The sequence below is a fragment of the Parasteatoda tepidariorum genome, chromosome 3 (assembly GCF_043381705.1).
Source record: "Parasteatoda tepidariorum isolate YZ-2023 chromosome 3, CAS_Ptep_4.0, whole genome shotgun sequence".
In the NCBI taxonomy this organism is placed as follows: domain Eukaryota; kingdom Metazoa; phylum Arthropoda; class Arachnida; order Araneae; family Theridiidae; genus Parasteatoda; species Parasteatoda tepidariorum.
The window spans coordinates 39,289,859-39,313,811 of NC_092206.1; the positions used below are offsets into that span (position 1 = coordinate 39,289,859).

General features: G+C 29.8%; 2 protein-coding genes across 2 annotated transcripts in view; one reads left to right on the plus strand and one right to left on the minus strand.

Moving 5' to 3' along the window:
* LOC107454114 (doublesex- and mab-3-related transcription factor dmd-4) overlaps nucleotides 1–23,462 on the minus strand; it is a 30,783-nt gene extending 7,321 nt beyond the window's left edge. Inside the window, exons 1-2 of the mRNA XM_043039140.2 lie at nucleotides 23,440–23,462; nucleotides 4,662–5,035 (exon numbers count right to left, since the gene is read on the minus strand). Coding sequence (XP_042895074.1) covers nucleotides 4,662–5,007 — 346 coding nt within the window. The 5' untranslated portion in view covers nucleotides 5,008–5,035; nucleotides 23,440–23,462. The remainder of the gene's footprint in view (nucleotides 1–4,661; nucleotides 5,036–23,439) is intronic.
* Nucleotides 11,089–13,998, plus strand: LOC107456146 (transposon TX1 uncharacterized 149 kDa protein). The gene has a single exon (XM_043039124.1). It carries the CDS (start codon nucleotides 11,089–11,091, stop codon nucleotides 13,996–13,998), a length of 2,910 nt encoding a protein of 969 aa, XP_042895058.1.
* Nucleotides 23,463–23,953: the final 491 nt, after the last annotated feature.

A 23,953-nucleotide genomic window follows, 5' to 3' on the forward strand; every position in this document is an offset into this window, starting at 1 on the left:
TTGTTCATTTACGGCGCACTAGAGCTGCACAAAGGGCTATTGGCGACGGTCTGGGAAACATCCCTGAGGATGATCTGAAGACATGCCATCACAATTTTGATCCTCTGCAGAGGTGATGACACCCCTGCTTCGGTAGCTCGTCCAGTAGAGGATAGTCTACTTTACTCGTCTGTCAATTAATACTAATAATATAATGGATTTCTTGTTAGATAAAAATAGTTAAATAAAAAATGTTACAATTGACCCTACTCTCCCCTACTTATCCAACTTATAGAACAAAACCCTTCACTACTGCTAAGTTCGTTTAAAAAAAAACTACTAAAAATGTTTTATAACTTAAATGAAAGTAACAACTGAAATTGTAGTCAATATGTAAACACAATTATTTACACTGAAACTAAAATGCATAAAATTGCATTTATGCATTTACTAAATTGTACAGAGAATTTACCACCCAGCGAGCATTTCGCAAACTTTTAATATCCTGACAAAAACGCATAACTACTTCTACGTTTCCTTAAAATAGGAAATAATATACTTTTTTAAAAAAAAATAATAAGAGGACACACTTTAAGACGATTCTCGATGTCATATTTCGTTGTATTAGAAATCGAAATTAAGTGAAATAAAATTCTATTAAAAACATGATTTGAGACAAAAAATAGATTTGAAGACACAGTTGTTGCATATTACATGAAAACTACGAACTTTTATAGTTTTGAAAAGAAGAAAACTTTATTTTTGATACATTATAATTTTTTAAGGATACAAAAGGTATAAGAAGACTTAATTTTAAAAGAAAATAGCAATTTTCTTTTTTCATTTTCATGGACACTAGGGAGTGAATGAATTAAAGTAAGTGACATTAAGTCATACAATTCAAAAATTAAATATTCTAAATCAAGTAAAAATGCATTTTGAAACAAAAGTATTTATTTAGAAATAAACATAAAAATGAAAGCAAATTATTTATTCTAATTTTTAGACAATTATGAAAACTGATATTTATGCGCAGAAGGAACAAATAATTCAAAAAATTGTCAAACACTTTAACACAAGGCACTAAATGTGTGCGTTTGAATCATGTAAAATTAAACTTTTTACTGAACATTACTAGGGAAATGAAAAATGTCAAAACTTTGTTTAATAAATTCTTATTTAGATAATTAAATTCAATATTATTTAGGTCTTATAAAATAAAATCGATTTTATTTTTTTAATTTTCTTCCGTGACTTTGATTCTCAGCTTTCAAGGATTTCCTCAAAATTTGAGGAGAGATTAATGGGTATTTTACGATATCTCTGAATATTTACATGCTTGGTCAGGTTTATAAGGGTAACGAATGCATGCTACGCTCACGTTGGGCAATTTAATTTTCGATCCATGCTCATAACAGTATTTCCCAAACACAATTTTAATTTTACGCTTTCATATTCAGGTTGTGCATTACATTAATTAATATAAACTTTAAAAGAATAAAAATAAATAACCAAAGGGAAAAAAATGCCGAATAAACAAAATCCTTATCACTAAAAAAAGTTGAATGTGAAATTAACACTTTGGCTGGATTAGCGATAGTTTTGACTGAATTATGAATATTCATAGTGTATCATGCCTTTTATTATTCCTTTAAGTGTGAATGATTGTGTGATAATGAATTTCTCTCATAAAACATTTAACACTAAAGAGTTTAATGTAAATAAATTATTTTTATGAAGATATTTATTATATTGAAAGGGAAGGATTTTATTTCTTTCATAATATCTGCATGGTTATTCCTTCTGCAATCATTATTATTATATATGCCCTGCTTTGTTTCGATTCAATTTCTGAATTTATCCAGATAAAATTAGTAAGTGTACCGGTAGAAGTAACTATGAATTTGTAAAATAGAATTATGCTTTATTACTAGACATTAATGTAGTTAATGCAATTTAAATCAATAATTTTCTGTATTCTCAAAATAATAATATTACACTTACTTTAAGAGAAATGCAATTTGTTTTTAAAAATTAAAAGAGGTCAAATTTTTAAGGGTACTGTTTTTTTCTTACGAGTGTTAAAATTCAAATTTCAAATGAAACAAACGATCCAGTTTTGAAAAATCAAATTTATGGACGAGTACATTCCAGAAAATGGGTGCATTACCGAAATCTTAAGTAGTAATCAACTATCTCTTTCTGCCCTTTTAAAAAAATAGACCGATATCACTTCACCTGCTTTTTCAAAACAGCTGCTTTTACTAGCACCCACGAGTTAGTGCATGGAACAAAAATATCCCAAAAGCTTTTTGAAGCAGACGATTATTAAGTCAATAATTTAAACTCCCTTTCTCGTTTTAAAAGTGGCCTTTTATCTTTGAGGAATTTAAACTAAGCCGAAATAAGTAATAATAATAATAAAATAAGCGAGAGAGATTTTGAATAGAAAAAGTGGGATGGTGGATGTAATAATCTTAATTTTTGTTCAGTTATTAAGAAAACGTTTTTAATTAAACAATCAAATCAGAAAAAAAATTGCATTTTGGAAAAATACTGAAGTAGTACGAGCCCCTCCGTACCCCCCCCCCATACGCTAACCATTTTGCTTCACAAGCAAGCATACCCGATTGAAAGACATATGTGCAGCTTGCGGCCAAAGACAGCTAGGGAAAAATACTTAGTAATATTTCGTAGATAATGCCCATGCTTACTTCAATGTAAATTTAAAGTATTTAAATGTAATAAATCTATTATTTACATTTATTTTTTAAAACTACGAGGTATAGGTAAGACTAATCGGGCAATCATTAAGACGCAAGTTAAGAACTCAAAAACCCAACAATTTTGCTTAGGAAAGAGTATTCAAAAAGAGGTATTGATAAATACAGAGTTATCGAGAATATATGCCGAATTTATATTTCAGTATTCCATAAAAAGCATACAAGTTGTAATAATCAGTGATAACTTTTTATAAATATCAAAGTCTGTCATACCACAGAAAAAATATTAAAGAGTTCTTAGAGATGAAACGTTTTTTTTTCCCTTTCTTTTTTTAATGAAGATGGTAATAAAAAGTACTTTTATTAATTGTTTTTAATTTTCCTTGATTCAAGCATTAGTGTTTTCGTATAATTTTTTTCAACTACCAAGTTCTTTGAATTTTGAATTGAATTTTTAAAAAAATAAATTTTACGTCTATCCACTGTAAGAAATTCCGGATTAAATTACTATCAAAAGTACAAGTGTCTGAAAAGTACGAGCATGTATAGAAAATAATAGTAAAAGTGTTTGAAGAAACATGAAGTTTTCTCATGTATGCAAAACTGCATGGCAAAAACTAGATTGTCAGCTTTGATCCGTTTATGATTAGCTTAAAAAATAGGGAAGAATTGTTTTTTGAAAAACAGCTTTAAACCGTCAAATATACAGAAAAATTCCGTAAAAAAAGGAGAAAAAAAAAGGGATTTTTTTTGCGGCACGCTGCTAGCGACTACAGAAAAAATCTGTAGTTATCTTTGAACAAATTTTTTATTAAAATATTATGTTTTTTTTTTCTGTAGAATTTACAGTTATATTCCAAGAGTGTACAATACTGTAGCAACTGAAAATTATAAAGAAAAATAACTACATAGCTAAATAATAAATCTTTTGCATTTATTTACCTATTTGTTAGGAGCAAGTTAGATTTGTTTTATCTTCTTGAAATTTTGGGTTACTAGTTTTGAAAAAGACAAACATCTTCTTTTAATACTTAATACTTCAAATTATACACAATCGTCTTCTTTTCGGAGTTTGTGTCTTTAAACTAAACAATTAGGAAAAAAAAAACTTTTAAAGTTCTGAGACACAAAAGAAGAGGAGAAAGAGCTACTAATATTTGTAGGTACTAATATTACTATAATAAGTACTATAATAACTAACTATAATAATAATATGTACTAATATTTGTATTCTATGTTACTTCGCTACCTCATAAGGCTTAGCTAGGCCTAGTAGTTTGTTACTTTGTCGCCTTATTAGGCTTAGCTAAGCCTAACTAGTATTTACGTTGTCAATGTTTAAGATCATTTCAGACTTATATGAATTTTTTAATTCAAAATTTTCAATAAACACAGGAATGCTTAATGAATCGTAACCACAAAGGATTGCAATTCACCTAGGAATGTGGACTAACTGAATTTCGAAGAGTCGCTGTGCAAAATATAAGCTGCCATCGACAAATGCCCAAGTTTAATACGTTATTCGCAAATGGACTGATTTAAATTCATAGATCGAAGCCCAATTCGAATCTATATGCTGATTCAAAGAGGGAAAACATTTTAAAATTAAAAATGAAAAGTAAAAACGATTCGACAAGATGTATTCGGCTCCTAGATTAAAGGATCCATTACGCAAACCTAAATAATAATTTTTTTTTTTAATTTTTTACCTGTCCTGCCATTATTTTAGCCTACCTTTATGTAAGCTGAATAAACATACTGTCAAGTGTGCTTGCAGCAAAAAGATATGCTTTAAAAAATACTGATCAAATGTATCAGGAGGTAAAATTTCATTTATTCTTAATTATATAATAAATAAAACTTAATATAGCATATTAGTCTGATATTTATTTTTCAAAAAGAGAATTAATATGGTAGTTAAAAAAAAACCATTAAAACTAAATAACTTAAAGAAATTACCTGGAGTTTTCCTTGCTTGCCTTTGCATTTGTTCCTTAAGATTCTTGTTAGCATCCATTGGTAGACCAAATATAGGTCCTGGTGGTAAATAAGACAATGGTGTTCCAGTAGCCACAGCACGTAGGCCAATAGCAATGGCGTCCTCAGCTGCCTGCTGTCTTTTTAAAGCAACCTGTGCAGCCATGATTCTTTGTCTTTCAGCAATTAAAGAACATTTTGCACATGCACAGTCCCTAAATCGACAATGGCGCTTATGACCTTTCAGCCAACTGATAACTCCATGATTTCGGCACCTAGCGCACTTGGGTCGGCGAACTCCTCGAACTCCAAGATCTGGAGATTCCATCAGTTCCCGATCACACTGAGATGAAAATCTTTAAAAATAAGCAGTAATTCTTATAAATAAAAATTGAAAAATATTTAATATTTTTTTGAAAAATGAGAAGAAAAAAATTTACTCCTAAAAATTATAACTTTTGGCATTTGTCCAAACAAAACACAACAATTATAATTGTTCGATTATGAAGACGAAGAAAAAATAATTTAGCAACTAAAATGTAAGAAATCTTATTTATATCCTCACAAAACTTTTTTTCTGATAGAAAAAAGAACTCATTTCAATAGTTCGTATCTTTAATTTAATTATTTAGTTATTTATTTATTTCATTTTAACGCATTATTGCATAGGTTCCAATGTTTCAGCAATATTTTGAAAAATGATATTAAATGTCACATAATCAGTTAAATAAATATATATTTTTTAATTCTACTTGAAAAAACTGCTTATAATTTATAATGTTAAAAAAAAATACAAAGTATGATGTCACATTGCAAAATATCATGAAATTATTAAACTCTAAAATTTTGTCAAAATTAAAGAAAAAAAGAAGGGCTAGATTCCAAGACGAATTATAATATTTCACTCGAAACAATTTATCATAAAAAATTAAGTTTAATTTATGAATCCTTAACGCTTGAAATATTTACTTATTATTAATTTTTCTTACACTTCTGAGCCATATGTTTACATATTAGCTAAATGCTTAAATTAAACATCAAATCTAAATAGTAAATTTTGTATTTTGTAAATGTAAAAAATGGCCTATAAAAGTTTATGCTAAGTTTAAAATTAAGCAAAATGTAAAAAATTTTATGAAGCTTGGTGGGAAAAAAAACAGGACAAACAATTGTTATTAAAATTTTATTAAAAATAAATAAACATATAACATATAATAATCAAAAAAGCAGACTTCTTCTAATAACAAATAATAATAAAAAAAGCAGACTTTCAAAAGTTCGCCATTTTCAGTGATTCTGAGGCTCAAACGGGCAGCCCGCAAGTCTTTTAATTTTTATCTATTTTATCCCCGCCGAAACAGTTGCATTAGAGAGTCTTAACTTTTGTCCGGTTAAGTGTAGGACATAGATTACAAACTACACCGTACGCCGTAATCCAGGAAATTGAGATCTGGTGAGCAGAGTGGCCAGTCAGCAGATGATATCATGTCCGGATAAATGCGTCTTGCACAACTCTTGTGTCTTTTTCGCCTTGTGAGCTGATGCGTAGTCTTGCTAAAATGCCTAATTTACATTGTCGATGCGCTTTTTGGCCCACGGAAGTACACTTTTTGATTCATTTTAATGCCCTTATCCACAAAAACCATAGGTATTTTACCGCTTGTGCTGATTCTGCCCCAGACATGACCGACGGTGGATTTTGGCGATGTTCAATGTTCGGAGAGTTATAAACTTGTAGGATCTCTTCGTATTAGTGAAAAGGATTCTCTCCTTGGGCTCTCGGGCTTGTAGGCCAGTTGCTGAAAATTTTAATATGCGTTTATGCCTCTGCATCGCTGCAAAGGCAGTCACATGGAAATTAATTTTTATTATTAAAAATCTGCACTTATTATCTGTTATATTTCGTTAATTTATTTATATTTAATAAACTTATAAAATTGTTTTTCCGGCAGCATTTGGCTTTGAATTTGTGACTTAGGCCTTTCTTCATCATTTACGGTGCTGATTCGATCACAGAAAAAAGTGTAGAAAAGTAGTGAAGCATTTAATACTAAATACTTGGTCGTAAGAAGAAGCCTAATGATTTAAACCTAATCATGATTTTTTAGACCTAATGATATGAAACAATTTTTTTTCTTTTGTATGATATGAATGACAAATCATAATAATTGCCTATTTGCTAATCTTTTTTTACTTCATAATGTTAATTCATTAGTTTCTATGTTCTGATTTTGAACTGATAGTGATTTAGCAAATAGCAACATGGTCTACAGCTTTTACTGTGCGCCATGAATAATGAATAATATGCGTTAAATAAGCAAATAAATACGCCCAAAAATAAGCAATTATTTTCCTCACCTTAAAACCGTACGTCATTAAAATATCTGTTATAGGTCTCAATAGTAGTTAATAACCATTTGTTTTGTATAGAAAAATATTCGTTAAATATTTAACTTTTTTAAAGAGTTATTTCATAAATATTATTTGATGCTTTGAATACCATGATAAAAATAATCATGCGCAAAAGTTAGTGACTTTCTACTTTAAAAAAATTTTTGCGCATAGCTTATGTGCTGCTACGTGTTTTCTTGAGCAAAAGAAATTAGCAAAATTTTTTTATAAATGGATAAAATATTGTATTTGAATTGCACTTCTGGCTATTTCTATTTAAAATTCAAAGTTAATCACCCATTCGAACAGCAGTTATCTAACGCATTGCTATTTGATAGCATTAGAACTTATCAATTTTCTTGGTTTATTTTTAGCAATCCTCAAACATTTTTCTTCAACTTTCAAACTTGTTAATCTTTGTTATGTTACATTTTTATATACACCCAACAGCTTTTACCTCAGTTAAAAAAAAATTATTATTTTTTTATAAAGTTTTACTGAAAAAAAGAGCTTATTTCTCAATTATATTGTGATTATTGCGTAATCACGGTTTTTATCGCATCATAAATCTAATATAAAAATAGCAGGAAGAGCTGAAAAATCCTTTTTTTTCTTTTTCTTCCCTTGAGCTCTTGTCTTATAATACATTCACACCAAATTTTAACCCGTTTGCTAGTGAATTATAAGTACAGTGAACCAAAGAAAAAGGAACACTCTGAATAATTTCTGATCCAATCTGATCCTCACGTTTCAGGACTCAATCTTAATGTTTCGAAAGGGTGACTTCAAATATGATAATTAATTAATGCATACCATATTTTAAGTTACGAAATCAGACACAAAAGAGTACTTTCTCTGAATAAACATACCTTTTTTCCGACGAGCTCTAGTTTCTGACCCCAAAAATATGACCCGCAATCTAAGAAATATGGTCTCCATAGTTTGGTCTGGAAAGTGATCCAAAGTTTAGACCCCTTAATATTAATATGACTTTTAGCGTAATCAGCCATATTTCGAGAACTTTTTAAGCGAATTAAAAACTTTTTGCACACAATTATAAAGCTCGTTTATCTCAAATTAATTCCATACAAAAAATGAATTTCAGTAAATATTTACTATTTTTTATTATTTTATTTAATTATAATATGTATATTAAAAAAAATGAACTGTAAGGTAATTAATTTTTACATCATTTTAAAGTATGTAAAAATGCGAAAATGCTTAGCAAAATGCGAAATTTGAGCGAAATCGGTCAAAATATTTCTGAGAAATCGAAATTTAAATATACGGTTTCTTTAAAATTATATTTCTCATTAAATATTCGAACAATTTCACTCAAATTTTGTATTCTGCCATGTAAATTTTTATACTTTAAAATGGGGTAAAAAATTGTATGATTGCTAATCAAATTTTTTCGACTATTTTTTTTAAATAAAATAATAAGAAATAAATACTTACTAAAATTCATTTTTTGCATGAAATTATCTTTGGATAAATGAATTTTATAATTGCGTGCAAAACATGTTTCAATTCGATTAAAAAGATCTTGAAAAGGGTGAAATAAGCAAAAGGTAAAATTAATCTTAAGGGGTCCAAACTTTGGACCGCTCTCCTAACCCAAACTATGGGGATCTTAGTTCCCAGATAGCGGCTGCCCCCTATTTGGGGGTCAGAAATTAGAATTCGTCGGAAAAAAGGTATGTTTATTCAGAGGAAGTATACATTGTTGTCTGAGATTTTGTAACTTGGAACATCGTCAGCACTAGCGAATTAACATAATTGAGGTCGCCACCTCAAACCATTAAGCTTGAGTTCTAGAACGGGAAGATCTGATCATTAGATCAAAAGTTATTTAGGGTGGTCCATTATTTTTTTGTCGTACTATACATCTAATACATTGAAATTAAATAAATATTTCTGTATGATATTTTCATGCTCTGCCAGTTACATTCTATGCCCCCAAGGTTGTTCGCTTACTTTAGGTCAATAAAGCACTTTAAATCCATTTTCTGCTCTACTTTTAAAAGAATTTGATAATTTAATACTTTTGGTTTGATTTTAATTCAAGCACAGGTCATATATTTTCCTCCTTCATCTTTACTGTTTAATACTCAAGGTTCATTTTCATTCACAAAAAACGGACGAAGTATTATTTTAAAAGTAAATATTTTTTTTATATATTGTTCCTTATAAAAGTGAGCTAAGCCTAAAAATAATTGGAAAATCTAACACGGTCTCATTGGAAATCAATTCTTGCCAGAAATGTTTACAAAGGTCATGTTTCAAAAGCCTTAGCTTCTGGCTAAACAATAAATGAAAAAACTTATAATCTATACTTTCTTCAGCAAAAAAGTTATAAAGTTTCTTAAAGATGAGATACTGAATCAGAAACTTGGGATTTACTCAATAGAAATAAAAGATTTTTTTTTAAAAATATATAAACCTAATGAAAGCCAATATTTTTTTACCGGAGGAAAAAAGAGGAAGAAATAGCTTTTCTTTCTGTGCATTGTGAAAGGCCTTATACCATCAAATGTTTGATTAAATTTTATTACTATACTTGTAGATATTAATTAAATGTTTGTTGGTTTTGTTTTAAGAAACTAGCAATTTTAAATAATATTTTAATCTTATTTTAATTCAGACTTCCTTACTGGGAATCTCAAGTAGACTTTTGCAACAGTTTTTTTTTCCTTATTTTTTTTATTACTACTATTTCACCATTCTTATTAACTAAGCAAGAAAAAGCCTGAATAAACCACAAAACAAAGTACAGACATACTATATTTTCGGCTCTATAAATAAGAACCTTAAAGTAAAAAATATCCTCAGTGTTAGCCGATTCATGGGTTAAAATTCCCTTGTCGTCGAACTTGCCGTGTGAGGTTTTCGTTGTTTCCCTTTCCATGTAGCGCAAATGTGGGTTAGTTCAACAAAAAATTTCCTCCATGAATGTTAGTTTGTCCCAATGCTTGTCCCCGGAGTTCCCTTTTCTTCTGGGTTGGGTTCAAAATTACAAAGTTATGAAGTTGAATGTTGATAGTTGCACATCCAGAATTGGATCGGCTATTCAACGCTGATAATAAAAGGAAATGAAATATATGCAAGACCACATTATCACGAAAATTTGATGAATACCAAAGCTATTAATATCAGCAATAGAGTATTTGAGTCGGGGTTGCGTAGACCTTTAGCCTTCCATTGAGGAGACCCGGGTTCGAATCCCTGAGATAGCTGGTTGATACGAATTCTGCACCAGACTCATACTGACCACAATGCTGACGTAAAATATCATCAGTGGGGAAGACGGATCATGGGTTGAAATCCATTTGCCTTCAAGCTAACAGTGGGAGGTTTTCCTACGTGAGTGGTTCCCCATGTGAGGTGAATGTGGGTTAGTTAAATCAAAAAGTCTTCTACAAAGGCTAGTTAGTCCTAATACTTGATCCAGGAGTTCTCTTGTCTTCTGGATTAAGATCAAAATTACAAAGCTGCAGAACTGAATATTGGTAATAGTAAACTTAAAATTGGAACGGTAATAAGCGACAACGGTTTTAAAATAAAATAAAATGGGGTCTTTAAGGTTGGTGAGATTTAGTTTATTAACAGAGAAAAAACGACTTTAAGCTTCAGTTTTATTCAAAATTTTATCAATATGGGGACTGATGTTCGGATAATAAGGTAAAGTAATCAAAATGTTAAAGATCGAATTCGAGAGTTTGGCGGCAAGAATAATTTTCTATAGATGGAATAGGAGGAAGCCCCGTGTGGTGACCGGGGATTAAGAATCTAGTCCCAACGTAGCTCATGCGTGTCGTAGAAGGCGACTAAAATGGGCACCCAGTGTCCGGGGGTATAGCCGGGTACCCTGCCCCTGGAGATTATATCAGGGGACTGGTCCTCCAGGTTGGGGGTTGGGCGTAGGGCTAACAACCCTACCCTGTAAAAAAATCTTGTTGCGAAGTCTCAAGTCAATGATTCCGGACCGAAATTTAGAAGACGACCTGGCAAATCTTACATGGAACTGAGAATCGGAACATGGAACATTCGCTCTTTGTATAAAAACAAAGGGCTGCAACTCTTAACGGAACAGCTGGATAATTACAAGGCTGATGTAATGGCTCTGCAAGAGATGAGGTGGCTTAACGATGGAATAATGGAGAAGAGAAATCACACAATCTTCTATAGCTGTGATAAGAAGAGGCATATTTTTGGAACGGGTTTTGTTGTGGGCAAACACATTCGGCATCTTGTCATGGATTTCGTGCCAAAGTCTTCAAGGTTATGTAAAATTAGGCTAAGAGGAAAATTCTTTAATTACAGTCTTATAAATGCCCACGCACCTACTGAAGACAAGGATGAAGACGAGAAAGAACTTTTCTATGAGAACCTGCATTCTCTATATAACTCCTGTCCACAAAACGACATCAAAATTATTTTGGGTGACTTAAATGCTAAAATTGGAAAGGAAGCTGAGCACAGGCCCACTATTGGAAAATACAGCCTGCACGAAACAACAAATGACAATGGACAGAGGCTCATTCACTTCGCTGCAGAACATAGCATGGTCATATCCAGCACCTTTTTCCAACACAAGAGAATTCACCAAACGACCTGGAGATCACCAGATGGAGATACCTCCAACCAGATCGACCATATATTGATAGACTCCAGACATATGACGGACATACAAGATATTAGAACCTATCGTGGGGCCAACTTTGACTCAGACCATTACATGGTAATGAGCAGGATCAAGGCCAAACTATCTAATGCACGTAAATGTCATGGGAAACGTCTTGAGAAATTTGACTGCGAACAATTAAAGACCCCTAGAGTCAGGGATGACTTTCAGTCACAACTAACTATGAAGCTTGATGAAAAAGCAATCGAAAATATTGATTGCATAGATGGAAAGTGGACTTCTTTCAAAGAAGCCCTATTGGACACATGTGATAATGTAATAAGCAAAATAAAAAGAGCTGAGAAAAAGGATTGGTTTGATACAGAATGTCGCAACGCGACCCAAAGAAAAAACGATGCATATAATATGATGCTCAGTAAAAAACACTCAAGAGCATCAGTAGAGAAATACAAAACTGCAAGAAGAGAAGAAAAGAAAGTTCATAGGTTGAAGAAAAAGTTTTTTCACGAAGACCTCTTTAAGGATGTCGAACATCTCCGAGGGTCTAATGAGAGCAGAGCTTTCTTTCGTGGCATTAACTTTGGTCGTCAAGAGTTCAAACCTAGAACTAACCTTTGCAGAAATAAAGATGGAGATATTTTAAGCGATAAAACAGACATTCTCAATAGGTGGAATGAACACTTCGACAACCTACTTAATGTAGAGTGCGTTCAGACAGAGTCCTGTTCACCAAACGTTAACCAAGAGTGTATAGCACCTCTTTCAATGATTGAGGTTGAAGAAGCAGTTCAAAAACTTAAGAACAACAAGGCTCCTGGCCCAGATTTGATATCACCAGAATTCTTAAAAAACTCAGGACCAGATGGGTTAAAGGCCATACATAATATTCTAACATCAGTATGGGAAAAAGAGATACTCCCGGAAGAATGGAAACACAGCACTGTTTGTCTTATACACAAAAAAGGAGACATTCTTGAATGTTCAAACTACCGGGGTATCAGCATGCTCTGCACTGCATATAAAGTCTTTTCAAAAATTCTATTTAACAGACTTAGCCCCTATGTAGAAAACATCATTGGTGAATACCAGTGCGGTTTTAGGAAGGGCAGGTCTACAACTGACCAAATATTTTGCATAAGACAGATTCTGGAAAAGACCAGGGAATTTGGAATTGGTACCCACCACCTATTTGTGGATTTCAAAACTGCTTACGACAGTGTAAACCGGAAGCGACTCATTGAAGCTATGCGAGAATTCAATATCCCGGACAAGCTTGTACGACTCACCACACTTACACTGTGTAAGACCATGCAGAAAGTTAAAATCCAAAATGACTTCTCGGAACCAATGGAGGTAAAAAATGGTGTAAGGCAAGGCGATGCTTTGGCATGCCTACTCTTCAATTTGGCATTAGAAAAAATTATCAGAGATTCAGGAATCAATACCAGAGGACATATCTTTCATAAGTCTGTCCAAATTTTCGCTTTTGCCGATGACATTGACATCATAGCTCGAACACAATCTGACTTAAAGCAAGCCTTTCTATCCATGGAAAAAGAGGCAGAAAAAATGCATCTCACTATTAACCAGGAGAAAACCAAGTACATGCAATGCACCAAAATAACTGATTCTACAACTCACTTGCAAATTGGTGAATACAAGTTTGAAAAAGTAAACAGTTTTGTTTATCTTGGTTCTGAAGTCAACGTTAATGGCAATATCGCACCCGAAATACAAAGAAGAATCAATAGTGCAAGTAAATGTTTCTATGGATTAAAAAAATATTTAAAATCAAACCTACTAAAAAGAGATACTAAACTGTTAATTTATAAATGCTTAATCAGACCTATCCTAACATATGCCTCAGAAACTTGGACAACAACACAGAAAGATGAGAATTCCTTGGGAATCTTCGAACGTCGGATCCTAAGATCCATTTTTGGGGGCAAACAAGTTGATGGTACTTGGTACAGACGTTCAAACTCAGAACTCTATCGGGCTTTCAGAGAGCCTGATGTTGTCAAGTATGTAAAAATCCAAAGAATTAAATGGGCTGGTCACATCATTCGAATGAACAGAGAGCGTTCGACAAACATAATCTTTTTGGCTCAGCCCATCGGATCAAGGCCCAGAGGTCGACCAAAGCTGAGATGGGCCCACTGCGTGGAAAGAGACTTTTCAGTCTTAAAAGTCTCAAACTGGAAGACAACTGCCAGGCGGAGGCAGGCCTGGAGGAAGTTGATTGAGAAGGCCAGGGCCCACCCGGGGCTGTCGTGCCATTGAGGAAGGAAGGAAGGAATAGGAGGAAAAGCTACGGTTTAAGAATATACTCTTTTTGTCTTAGGTTACGAGACCGATTAATGTGAGACACAGTAAGAAAAATAAATATATAAAAAAAGGTATTAAAATTATATGACCAAGGCAAAAAAAATTTATCCCCCCTTCCGAAAAGAGGCACGTTTTCACCAAAATATCTATAAAAGATAGGAAATACTTTATGTTATATGGACTAAAAAAAATAATAATAAATAATGCACAAATACTTTTTTGTGCATTAATTTGCATAGTGCAAAGTATACCTAATCCTTATTCGAAATACAATACAGTATACAATAATTCGAAATACGATAGTCGGGAAATTAATTTTTTGTACCATCATGGACACTTTGGCCATTTTACTTTAGGCTATTACATTCCCTCTACTTTACATGTCTTTTATAATTCTATATCAACCAATCAACAGTTTTAATATTACGAGATAGTAGCTTTTTTTCCCTATTGATAGTCTTCGGTAAACACTATGGATGTTTGAATAAAGAAAGATTAAGTTTTTACTGTAAATGCACAAATATAAGGCTTCAACAATTATATGGGCATAAAAGCATAACATGGTTATACACGTAGAGTTCTATTTTTTTTCATTTAAAAAGGAAGCTAAAAAGCACAAATTTGTTAAATTTCAGTATCGTTCCTTTTTTAAGTTGTTTTAGCTATGCTCTTAATAGATATTATTAAAAGTTTAAATTTTGAAACGTTAAATGTGTCAAGTTGTAAACTAATTAGTTTTATCGTCTGTCATTGTTGATATTAATTACATAATACATCGGACAAAACATTTGTAATATGTTAACCTGTCTATTTTGTATGTTGACCACTGAAATACAGAATGTTACAAAATTATGAGACCACCCCAAATATCATTCATTTTTATAGAACATGGCATAAAAGAAATAATTTTAAAATGTTGAAGTAACCGAAATAAGTAATATTTTCTGAAATAAATCAAAAAGTTGCTTCTCACAGCAAACGATTTTTTAAAAATCTGAGTGTTACACATAAGTATAACACCACCTATTTCTTTTTTCAAAATCGTTTGAGTTTTCAAAATCTTTTTATTTTTTCTTTGAGAATCGTATGTAACTTTGAAACGCAGAAAACGCAAACGATAGTGTTATAGAAAATGAAATTATTTATTTTCATAAGAAAATTCACAATGCCACATTCTTAAAGGCCCTGGAAAATCAGAGAGTCTAATATGTAAATTAATTAAAAGTTTTAAAACTGCTATTCATTATGTTTTAAGCAAAAGAGATTCTATAAATGATCTGGCAGTAAGCGTAAAATTAGATATATTTTCCAACTCGCAACGAAAAAGAACTTGTCTGCTCGCAAAATAATGATTGCAAGTATAACGATCCCCCACACAACAGTCTGACGCACTGAGAGGTCAGATTCAAACGCTGTTCTTCAAAAATTAAAAAAAAAAGCAATGCCTTTTAAAGCCTCAAAATGAAGACAGGTTAAAATGGACAAGGAAAAGTCATGACCCTGCTTGGAAAAAATAAAGACGAAAAGAAGTTCAATATGAATGGTCAGAATGGTAATAATTACGACTGACATGATTTGCGAACACCTCCTGATTTCTTCTCGTAGGCAAATGGCTGGTAGCTCGGTGATTGTGTGGGGAGCTTTTGCGTATGATGGTAAATGTGAGCTGCAGCGAATTTCTGGAAAAATAGACTCTAGTTTTTATCAATAACTACTTTACTAAAACTTTACACCTTTTGGTCCACAATTAGAGGAGTCAGACTTGAAATTTCAGCAACACATGCCACGCCATGTGTCTCAAACAACTAAAATTTGGTTTCAGAATGAAAAAATCTAGGTCCTTAGATGGAAAAGGTATAGTACTGATCGTAATTCTACAGAAAACGTGTGTTTCCAATAAACTTCTTTGAACGACCTGAAGGTAGCTTTCATAGAGGAATGGTACAAAATTTTTCAAACTTTTTTGAAAATTTGTTTAAAGTCGAGTAGAGTAGGAGTGAGTGGGTAGAGTGTATATATATATATATATATATATATATATTATTGCAAAATATTAGATATTTTTTAATGCTAATTAATTAGTTTAATATTAAATTTATGTACCAAATTGTAACTCATTTTAGAAATTAATTTCATTTCTTCTTTCATTTTTTAAATAAAATTTTTAAGCTATATTTAAAAAAAATTAATTGCTTCTGTTTTTATTTTGTTGATAACATATAAGGAATTGAACAAGATGAGCAACATGAATAGTTTGAATATAAGAATTACATCACATCAAAAATGATAAGGAAAAAGAAGCAATGACTCATGCTATTATAGTTGACGAGTAAGACCACCAAAGTTGGCCACTAAAGCAATGCTCAGAAAATGCAAAACCTTTACACAGGTTTCACTTTAATTTTATTATTCCGTTACTCTGCTGTTTTATTTGTTTTTATGTATTTCTGTGCTTCATAAATTCCGCGTATTCAATTTCACCCATGTACGAGTGAAATGTATGCAAAAAATTTGTTTACTATCCTTTTCTTAAGTGTTGAGTAATTTTTATTGTATGTTTTAAGCGATTTAAATACTTATTGTTTTGATTTGTTTTCTTTTTTTGCTCAACTGAGATCTTAAACATTTCAATAGTTAAGAGAAGCAATTAGAAGCTTTTAAACTTTTGATTTAAAATGTTGCTTTAATTGTGTTGGTACAATTAAAACGCATAAATTATAATATTTAAGTCCCTAAAATATTAGTTTTGATACCTATTCTCTGATGCGCCTGTCTTTGTTAACTTTTTTGAAGACTGATTAAACTCGTTTTTTCCCCTCCAATTTTTAAACTTTTTTTTTTTTTTTAATTGAGCTTATTTGCTCGAATTATCTTTTAAAAAAGCTAAATCTATATGGTTTAGTATAGATGAATTAATAATTTTATTTTAATGTTACTTCTTTCTCTCAACAAAGTATTTGGTTAATTTTATAAGAATGATAATATATAAATATACACATTAAATATTTAAAAATGTATACATTGATTGTGTTTATGAATTAGAAACATAAAATATAAGTATTTAACAGTTCATTAACAAACTTTTAATTTCTATAAATGAGCATAATTTTTCACTTTTTTTTCAAATTTGGGGTAGCTAAGGATTAATCCTCAGAGTGAATTAAATAATTAATTCACCACCTATTATTTTTACCTAATTACCTGAAGATTAAAATTAAAAATTCAAATACTTCATAATGTAACAGCACTAACCACCACTTTATCTTAGATTTTTTAAAAGTTTTATTAAAATTTTGTATTTCCAAAAAGATTACAATAAACTAAAATACTGATAGAGGAACGTTGATGGGAAATTCATTTTAAATATTTTAGAAAGCCATATATTTTATCGTTGAGATATTTTAACTTAAAATAGCAAACTAATTGATTTCCAAAAATATCTTTAAGCTGAAACTTATAGGGACATGCATACAATTTTATTATAAGTTTCAATTATTTAATGCATGGAATAAAAAACAGTACACATAATCAGCAATAATAGTGTATATCCTCATATAAACTTCGATTCATGAATTGTCAAAAAAATACAGTTGATAGCATAAAATTGTATTAAAATAAAGTATGACGATCAAATGTTTTTCTATGAAAGTTATTCAGAAACTCTATGCAATAAATGCAAATTTAATAATTTAGTTAGAATAAATTCCATTTTTTTACAACATTACATGCACAAATTAACAACTAATTTTGTCTTAGTCAAACAAAACGCAAACACTTTTAGCAGTATAATAGATTAGTAAATTTATAAATGAGTTTTCTAAAGAACTTACTCAAATTTCAGTTTTTTAAAAATGAGTGAATAATAAATAGAGTATCATAAATCTATTGCTATTGTATATTTCATGCTGAACAAAAAATACTTTCAATTTTACTGATTGAAAGTGTAAATTTTAAGGCTTAATAGTTTGATTGAAAATTACTCTAAAAAAATCAAAACTATACTAAAACTAAATTAATAATAGTGTTATTTATTTTAAGTTATATATCTACTAAAAGCAAAAAACGTATTTAAAGCATTGAGGGAGAAAAAGTTACAAAACTAGCAAGCGTAAAATCTAGCGTAGTTCCTTGTATTTTTAAAATGTATTCAATTAGCAAAATTGTTCATGCAAATACGAATTATAGCTAGAAAAAAAATTTGCGTTTTTAAATTATTTGAAAAAATAAATAATTTTGGTTACATGGACAATGCTGGTTTTCTTTTCTGAAGAAAACAAAGTTATTAATTGACGTACACAGTGAAAATAAATATATAATTAACAGAAAGTTAGTAAAACAAGCTTTCGCTTCCTTAGAAAGCATTACAAAAATGTTTTCAAACAAATAATAAAAACCCGGTAAAAAGCTTTAATTAAAATATTTAGAGAATGATTTAGAAATTTTACGAAAATAGCACTTTTTTCTAAGTCTATAATTTAATTTCAAGCATAAATTCACCTAAAATGTTTTTTCGAAATTCAGCCAAATCTATTAAAGATAATAAAACAAAAAAGAAACTTTCGCTTTAAAATTGTATACCCTGCTCTAAATTGATAAATGATTTTATTTTTAAATGTGCATAAGACAAGTATGTACTTAGGGGCAATTCAAATATTACGTAAGCATATTTCTGCCAATTTTGAACTCCCTCTCTTCCTTTGTTAACAAAAATAAGTAAATCACAAACCCTCTTCCATGCTTACGTAAGAAAAACTTGGTTTTGGCTCTAAATTGACTGCAGTAATCTAAATTTCGAGTTGAAATCAAATAATTATGTAATTTTGCATGAAACGAAATGTACGTTTTTATACATTCTATAAAATTTAAGTAGAATTTTAAGTAAATCACCTGTTTTTAATTTCTTTTAAGAACCCTATCATCTTTGATAAGTCAATGCGTGTTAATGAAAGGTGTCCATCTCTCTTTGATTTTACTATTCCATCTCTCCTAAAGTTGAAGGTGAGATGGCCACCGAAGAATTTATAGCGTCACTCCACTATAATACTTCTCTTTTTTCCTTCTCAAGAATAAAGATTGAACTACATCTGTACTGTAAATTTCCAGCTATTAAGAGTATACATAATTCATTGGGAAATGAGTTTTCATTTAAGTAAAGTATTATCAATTGATTGTGGGATTAGGATGATACGATACTTTTAATATTTATCACTTAACTCATAATTGATCCCGAAATACTAAATAAAACAAACATTACAAATTTTATGTACTTCCTGTTGTCACAAAAAGCAATGCTTTGTCCAAATTGATGAACAAGTTTCAATTGATTTCAAGTTTCAATTTTGAGAACCAAATTGATTTCAATTTGTCTTTTATTCATTTATTTATTTATCCATCGATACTTGGTACCATGAGAATCTTTTCCAAAATAACGTTAATCGAAAATTAAATGACATCTAAATTATTTTATAAATATAATAGAGAGGTAATATTTCATTAAGCTTTAAACATGACTATTTTAAGTAACTCATAGTATTAAATATCTAATATGCTAAAAAAAAGAAAAGATTAAATCATTCGCTGTGGTCGTTTAGAGACTAAACGTACTGGGAATCCATTTTGAGGACCCGGGTTCGATATTCTGTGGTACTGGCGGCTTGAAACCCACACAGCCTCAGAGTGATCACGGTCACTAAATTATGAAGCCTTAATGTATGTATGACCCACAGGCCAACAACGAGCTATAGCGAAATGTATATTTAGGATGCTTAAAAAAATTAAAAACCAAAAAATGTTCATGTAAGAGGTCACACGTTAAAATTTAACCGAAGAAAAAAAATAAAAACGAAATCTGGCAAATAACTGCACAGGAACTATAAATAAGATTGGTTTGATTGTGGGAAACGAAGAGAAGTTTAAAAACAATTAATTGAAAAACCTCAAAGTATCAACCTCTGATGAAACCTGCTTTGATATTCATTACACGCACCTCCTACACTGTAATTTGTCAGATTCAACTAGCTCATATTTTCAATTGCTTTTTCGTCCCTTTTTACTTTCAATAAGAATTTTAATACATGTTAAGAGCGATCTTTATAGAACATCCTGTATTATTCATTCAAAACTAAAATTTTTTCAACCAAAGCACAATTGATTTGAAGAAATTAATACCTTTATTCTAACATTTATTTTTGATTGCTTGAAAAAGAAAAAGGTGACAATTGAAGAAGATAAAGTTCTGAGGTTTATTCTGTTACACGAAGTCCTGTGTCATAATTTTATATTAGTATCTTCTGTATAATCTTAAGTATTAAGTTATTTCAAATTATTACAATCTTATGTATTAAGTTATTCTAAATTTAAAGAAAAATAAGTCTTGTTTGAATACTAATATTTAGCTCTGCAAAAGAAAAAAAATCAAAATTATGAAATTATTAGAGTAAGAAATATTTTTAAATTGTATATTTTCTAAAATATCTGCTGAACGCTAACAGCTAAATCATACACGGAGTTGCTAACGAATTAAACAAACTAATACTTTTCGTTTTGACCAACGGAAAACAAATTTTTAAGTTGATATGATTTTTAAAAAATGAATTATTAATAAGAATTAATGCAAAAAAAATTTATTTCAGATTTTGATGCATTTCCATGATGCATCCCTAAAAAGGTTTATGCTCTCTAAAACCCCTTCTAGGAGTAAATGTGTTAATTTAAACTATATTTTTCTACTACTTAAATATTGAGACCATAGACCAATCTAGCTATCTGCTAAACTCTGGTATTGATTAATGATAATAAATCTTATTTCATAATTATTTTAATATTTTAAATTAATGACTTTTCATTCTTTGTCTTATATTTTAGATTTGATCTTTGCAGAGTTGTAATTTGGCTGCTATATTGTTGCTCTACATTCTGTGAGTGAAAAATGCTTTGACTACTGAATTTCTTACATTTTATAATTAAAGAATAAGACAGGCATAAGTTACGCCTCAGTGAATTATTTCGCGTTTGGAGGTGAGAGTTTAAACAGCAATTATCTTTTAACAGCAATTACGGACAAACAATTTAGTTTTACTATTAAAAATTAAAATTTTTTACACTTCTCTTCTTTTTAATTGAAACACTATTGTTCAATTGCCGAGTTCTAAAAAGTTTTTACGACTTGAAAGGTTAAGATTAAGTTTGAATACATAATTATACATTTTATACCAATTTTATTTTTTTTAATTTAAATATTTATTATATCAAATAAAAACTTTAGCGTCTTTTAATGCTTTGATTTCATCTGAGAAAATTAGCATAATTTGATGCTGAACGAGTAGAATACAACTCCCGCTTTAAAATCACAATTATGGTTCTCCAATTTTGAAAACGCAAGACTTGTTTAGAACACACAAAAATATAAACAATTTTAAATGTTTTTAAATTTAAAAAAGTTAAAAAAGATAGGAAAAAACTGCACACAGAAAAAATAGATAAAGGCATTAATAGGTTGATATTAAAAAAAGAAAAACTGCTTCGTTTTGAAACATATATCAATTTCTTCCCCTTTTGAAAATTTTTGTTAATAAGCTTGTTTAGAAAGCATGATAATATAAGACATTTTTAATCGCAAGTTTTTCAGTTATAAAGGAATTCAAACTTGAACTGAGTTCATAGAAAAGAACTGCACGTTATATTACAATAATTTAATATTTTAACAAAAAATTGTTACTTTTGAGAATGTGCTTTAGCTTCTTGAATCCAAACTTGACAAAATAGTTAAAAGATTTCTATTTTTTGTTAATGTTGTAAACATTAGCAAACATTAGTGTTGAATAGTTTAGAATGCAAAACACATTTACCATTAGTTTTTAGTTTACAAAGTGGATAAATGTAAGCTATAATAATAATAAGAAGAAGAACTGTTACGCTTAGACTACAATAATTTTTGATTTCAAAGAAAAATAGCTGCGTTTCCCAGTGTCTCAATTTCTTGAACCGAAAATCTTGATTGTCCATCAATCAAATAGGATATCATAAGTGTTGAGTTCTATTATATTTTTTTCTTGACTTTGTAATTATATTAAGCTTGTCAGAATGCATGGTATTATTAAATACTTTTAAAAACATGTGCTTTTTTTTCCTATTATAGTATGCTCAAATTTTTAAAATAAAATTTTAAAAAAATCTGATGCTATTTTCTAGTTTATTTCTATTATTTGATATCAATATTATTTAAAAATTGTGACTTGGGCATTGATTTATTTAAAAGGATGATATAAGTTCCCACATACATTTATAGTTTATAAATATGACTCATGCTATTACATTTATTTCAACAAAAGCTCTCCATTGCATATTTAAACTGCGTCGAATTAAAAAAAAAAAAAGGTTTGAATAGTGATTTATAATTACGATAAAGTATTTTTTAAAAAATAAAAAAATAATGTAATTGCATTTCACTTAATGTCATCAATAATGTATCTAATAACATAAACTTTTGAGACAAATAATAAAATCGTCATTAATAAGGATAATTTAATATCAATAGATATCTTTTGAGACACATAAGATCATATTAAATAATACGAATTACTTTTGAGTTTAGTTATGAGTAGTTTTGAGTTATTGTTAAATACTACTTATCTTGGAATCATGTAAATTTTATATATTATGGGCACTAATAAAACCACCCTAAGTAATACGACTATTGTATAGGAATAAAAAACTTCTGAGTCTATTAAAACATTCTTGAATAACCAATCATTTTATTTAAATAGATACCATGAGGAAAATAAAAAGGTGTTATATAATACTAATGATTTTATACGAATATTTAACATGGTTTTATTTGCCTCAACTGAACTTTTGAGGAAAATAAAATGAATTTAAATAATACAAATTATTTTATATGAATAGAAAACTTTTGAAAGAAAAACAGTCATATTAAATAATACGAATAATTTTATTTCAATGCATATCTTTTGAGTTACTTAAAATCATGTTAAATAATGCGAATTACTTTTGATTTTAGTTATGAGTAGGTTTGAGTTATTATTTAATATTTAGTTAAATAATGTAAATTTTATTTATCGACACAAATAAAACCGTCTAACGTAATACGATTGTTTTATATGAATAAACAATTTCTGAGTCTATTTAAGTAGTCTTTAATAGTTTTTTTTTGAATTTTTGAAACTAAAAAAGCCATCTGAAATAATACAATTGGTTTTATATGAATAGGCAAATTTTGAAAGAAATAAAAAGGTATTAAATAATAAAACTAATTTTATATGAATAGAAAACTTTTTTAAAAGAAATCCTTTTAAATAATACGAATAATTTTATAAGAATAACTTTTAATAAGAATGAAATCAACTAGCCAAACAAAGAGAAATGATGAAAACTTACCTGCTTAAGTGAAACAACCGAATTCGAATGAGGGGAGGGAAGTATCAGTAGAGTAGGCGGAGTTAAAAGTAAGCCAATAGGAAGTAACTCTCGCTGTCAGGATTTCTCGAATCAAAATGCTTTTTGGACACATTTTCAGGTCGCGACTTCGGGGGCTGTAATTGGACACTGTGAGAGAAGCTTACATTTGAGGAACTGTTTCCTAGGGATAGTTTATACAATATGGAATAACAGAGCATTTCTGTGGTTCTAGACTGTTGAAAGAGGGGAAAATATTTCTGTGATTTTCAATCCGCGACCTACGATCGATGGGTGTTTGCATATGTGCGATATCAGCGCAGAATAAATTGTGTCATTGAGATTGATTTGGGCTGTTTCGAACATTGGGGGAAAATTGCGAAGAGATAAATTGGAGAGATGTGGAGTTTAAGGATTTTGAAATAAATGAAGAGCATTCTGATTTCAAAAAATATTTAGTATTATAGATTTGTTTATTTTTCCTTTTTTTCTATTT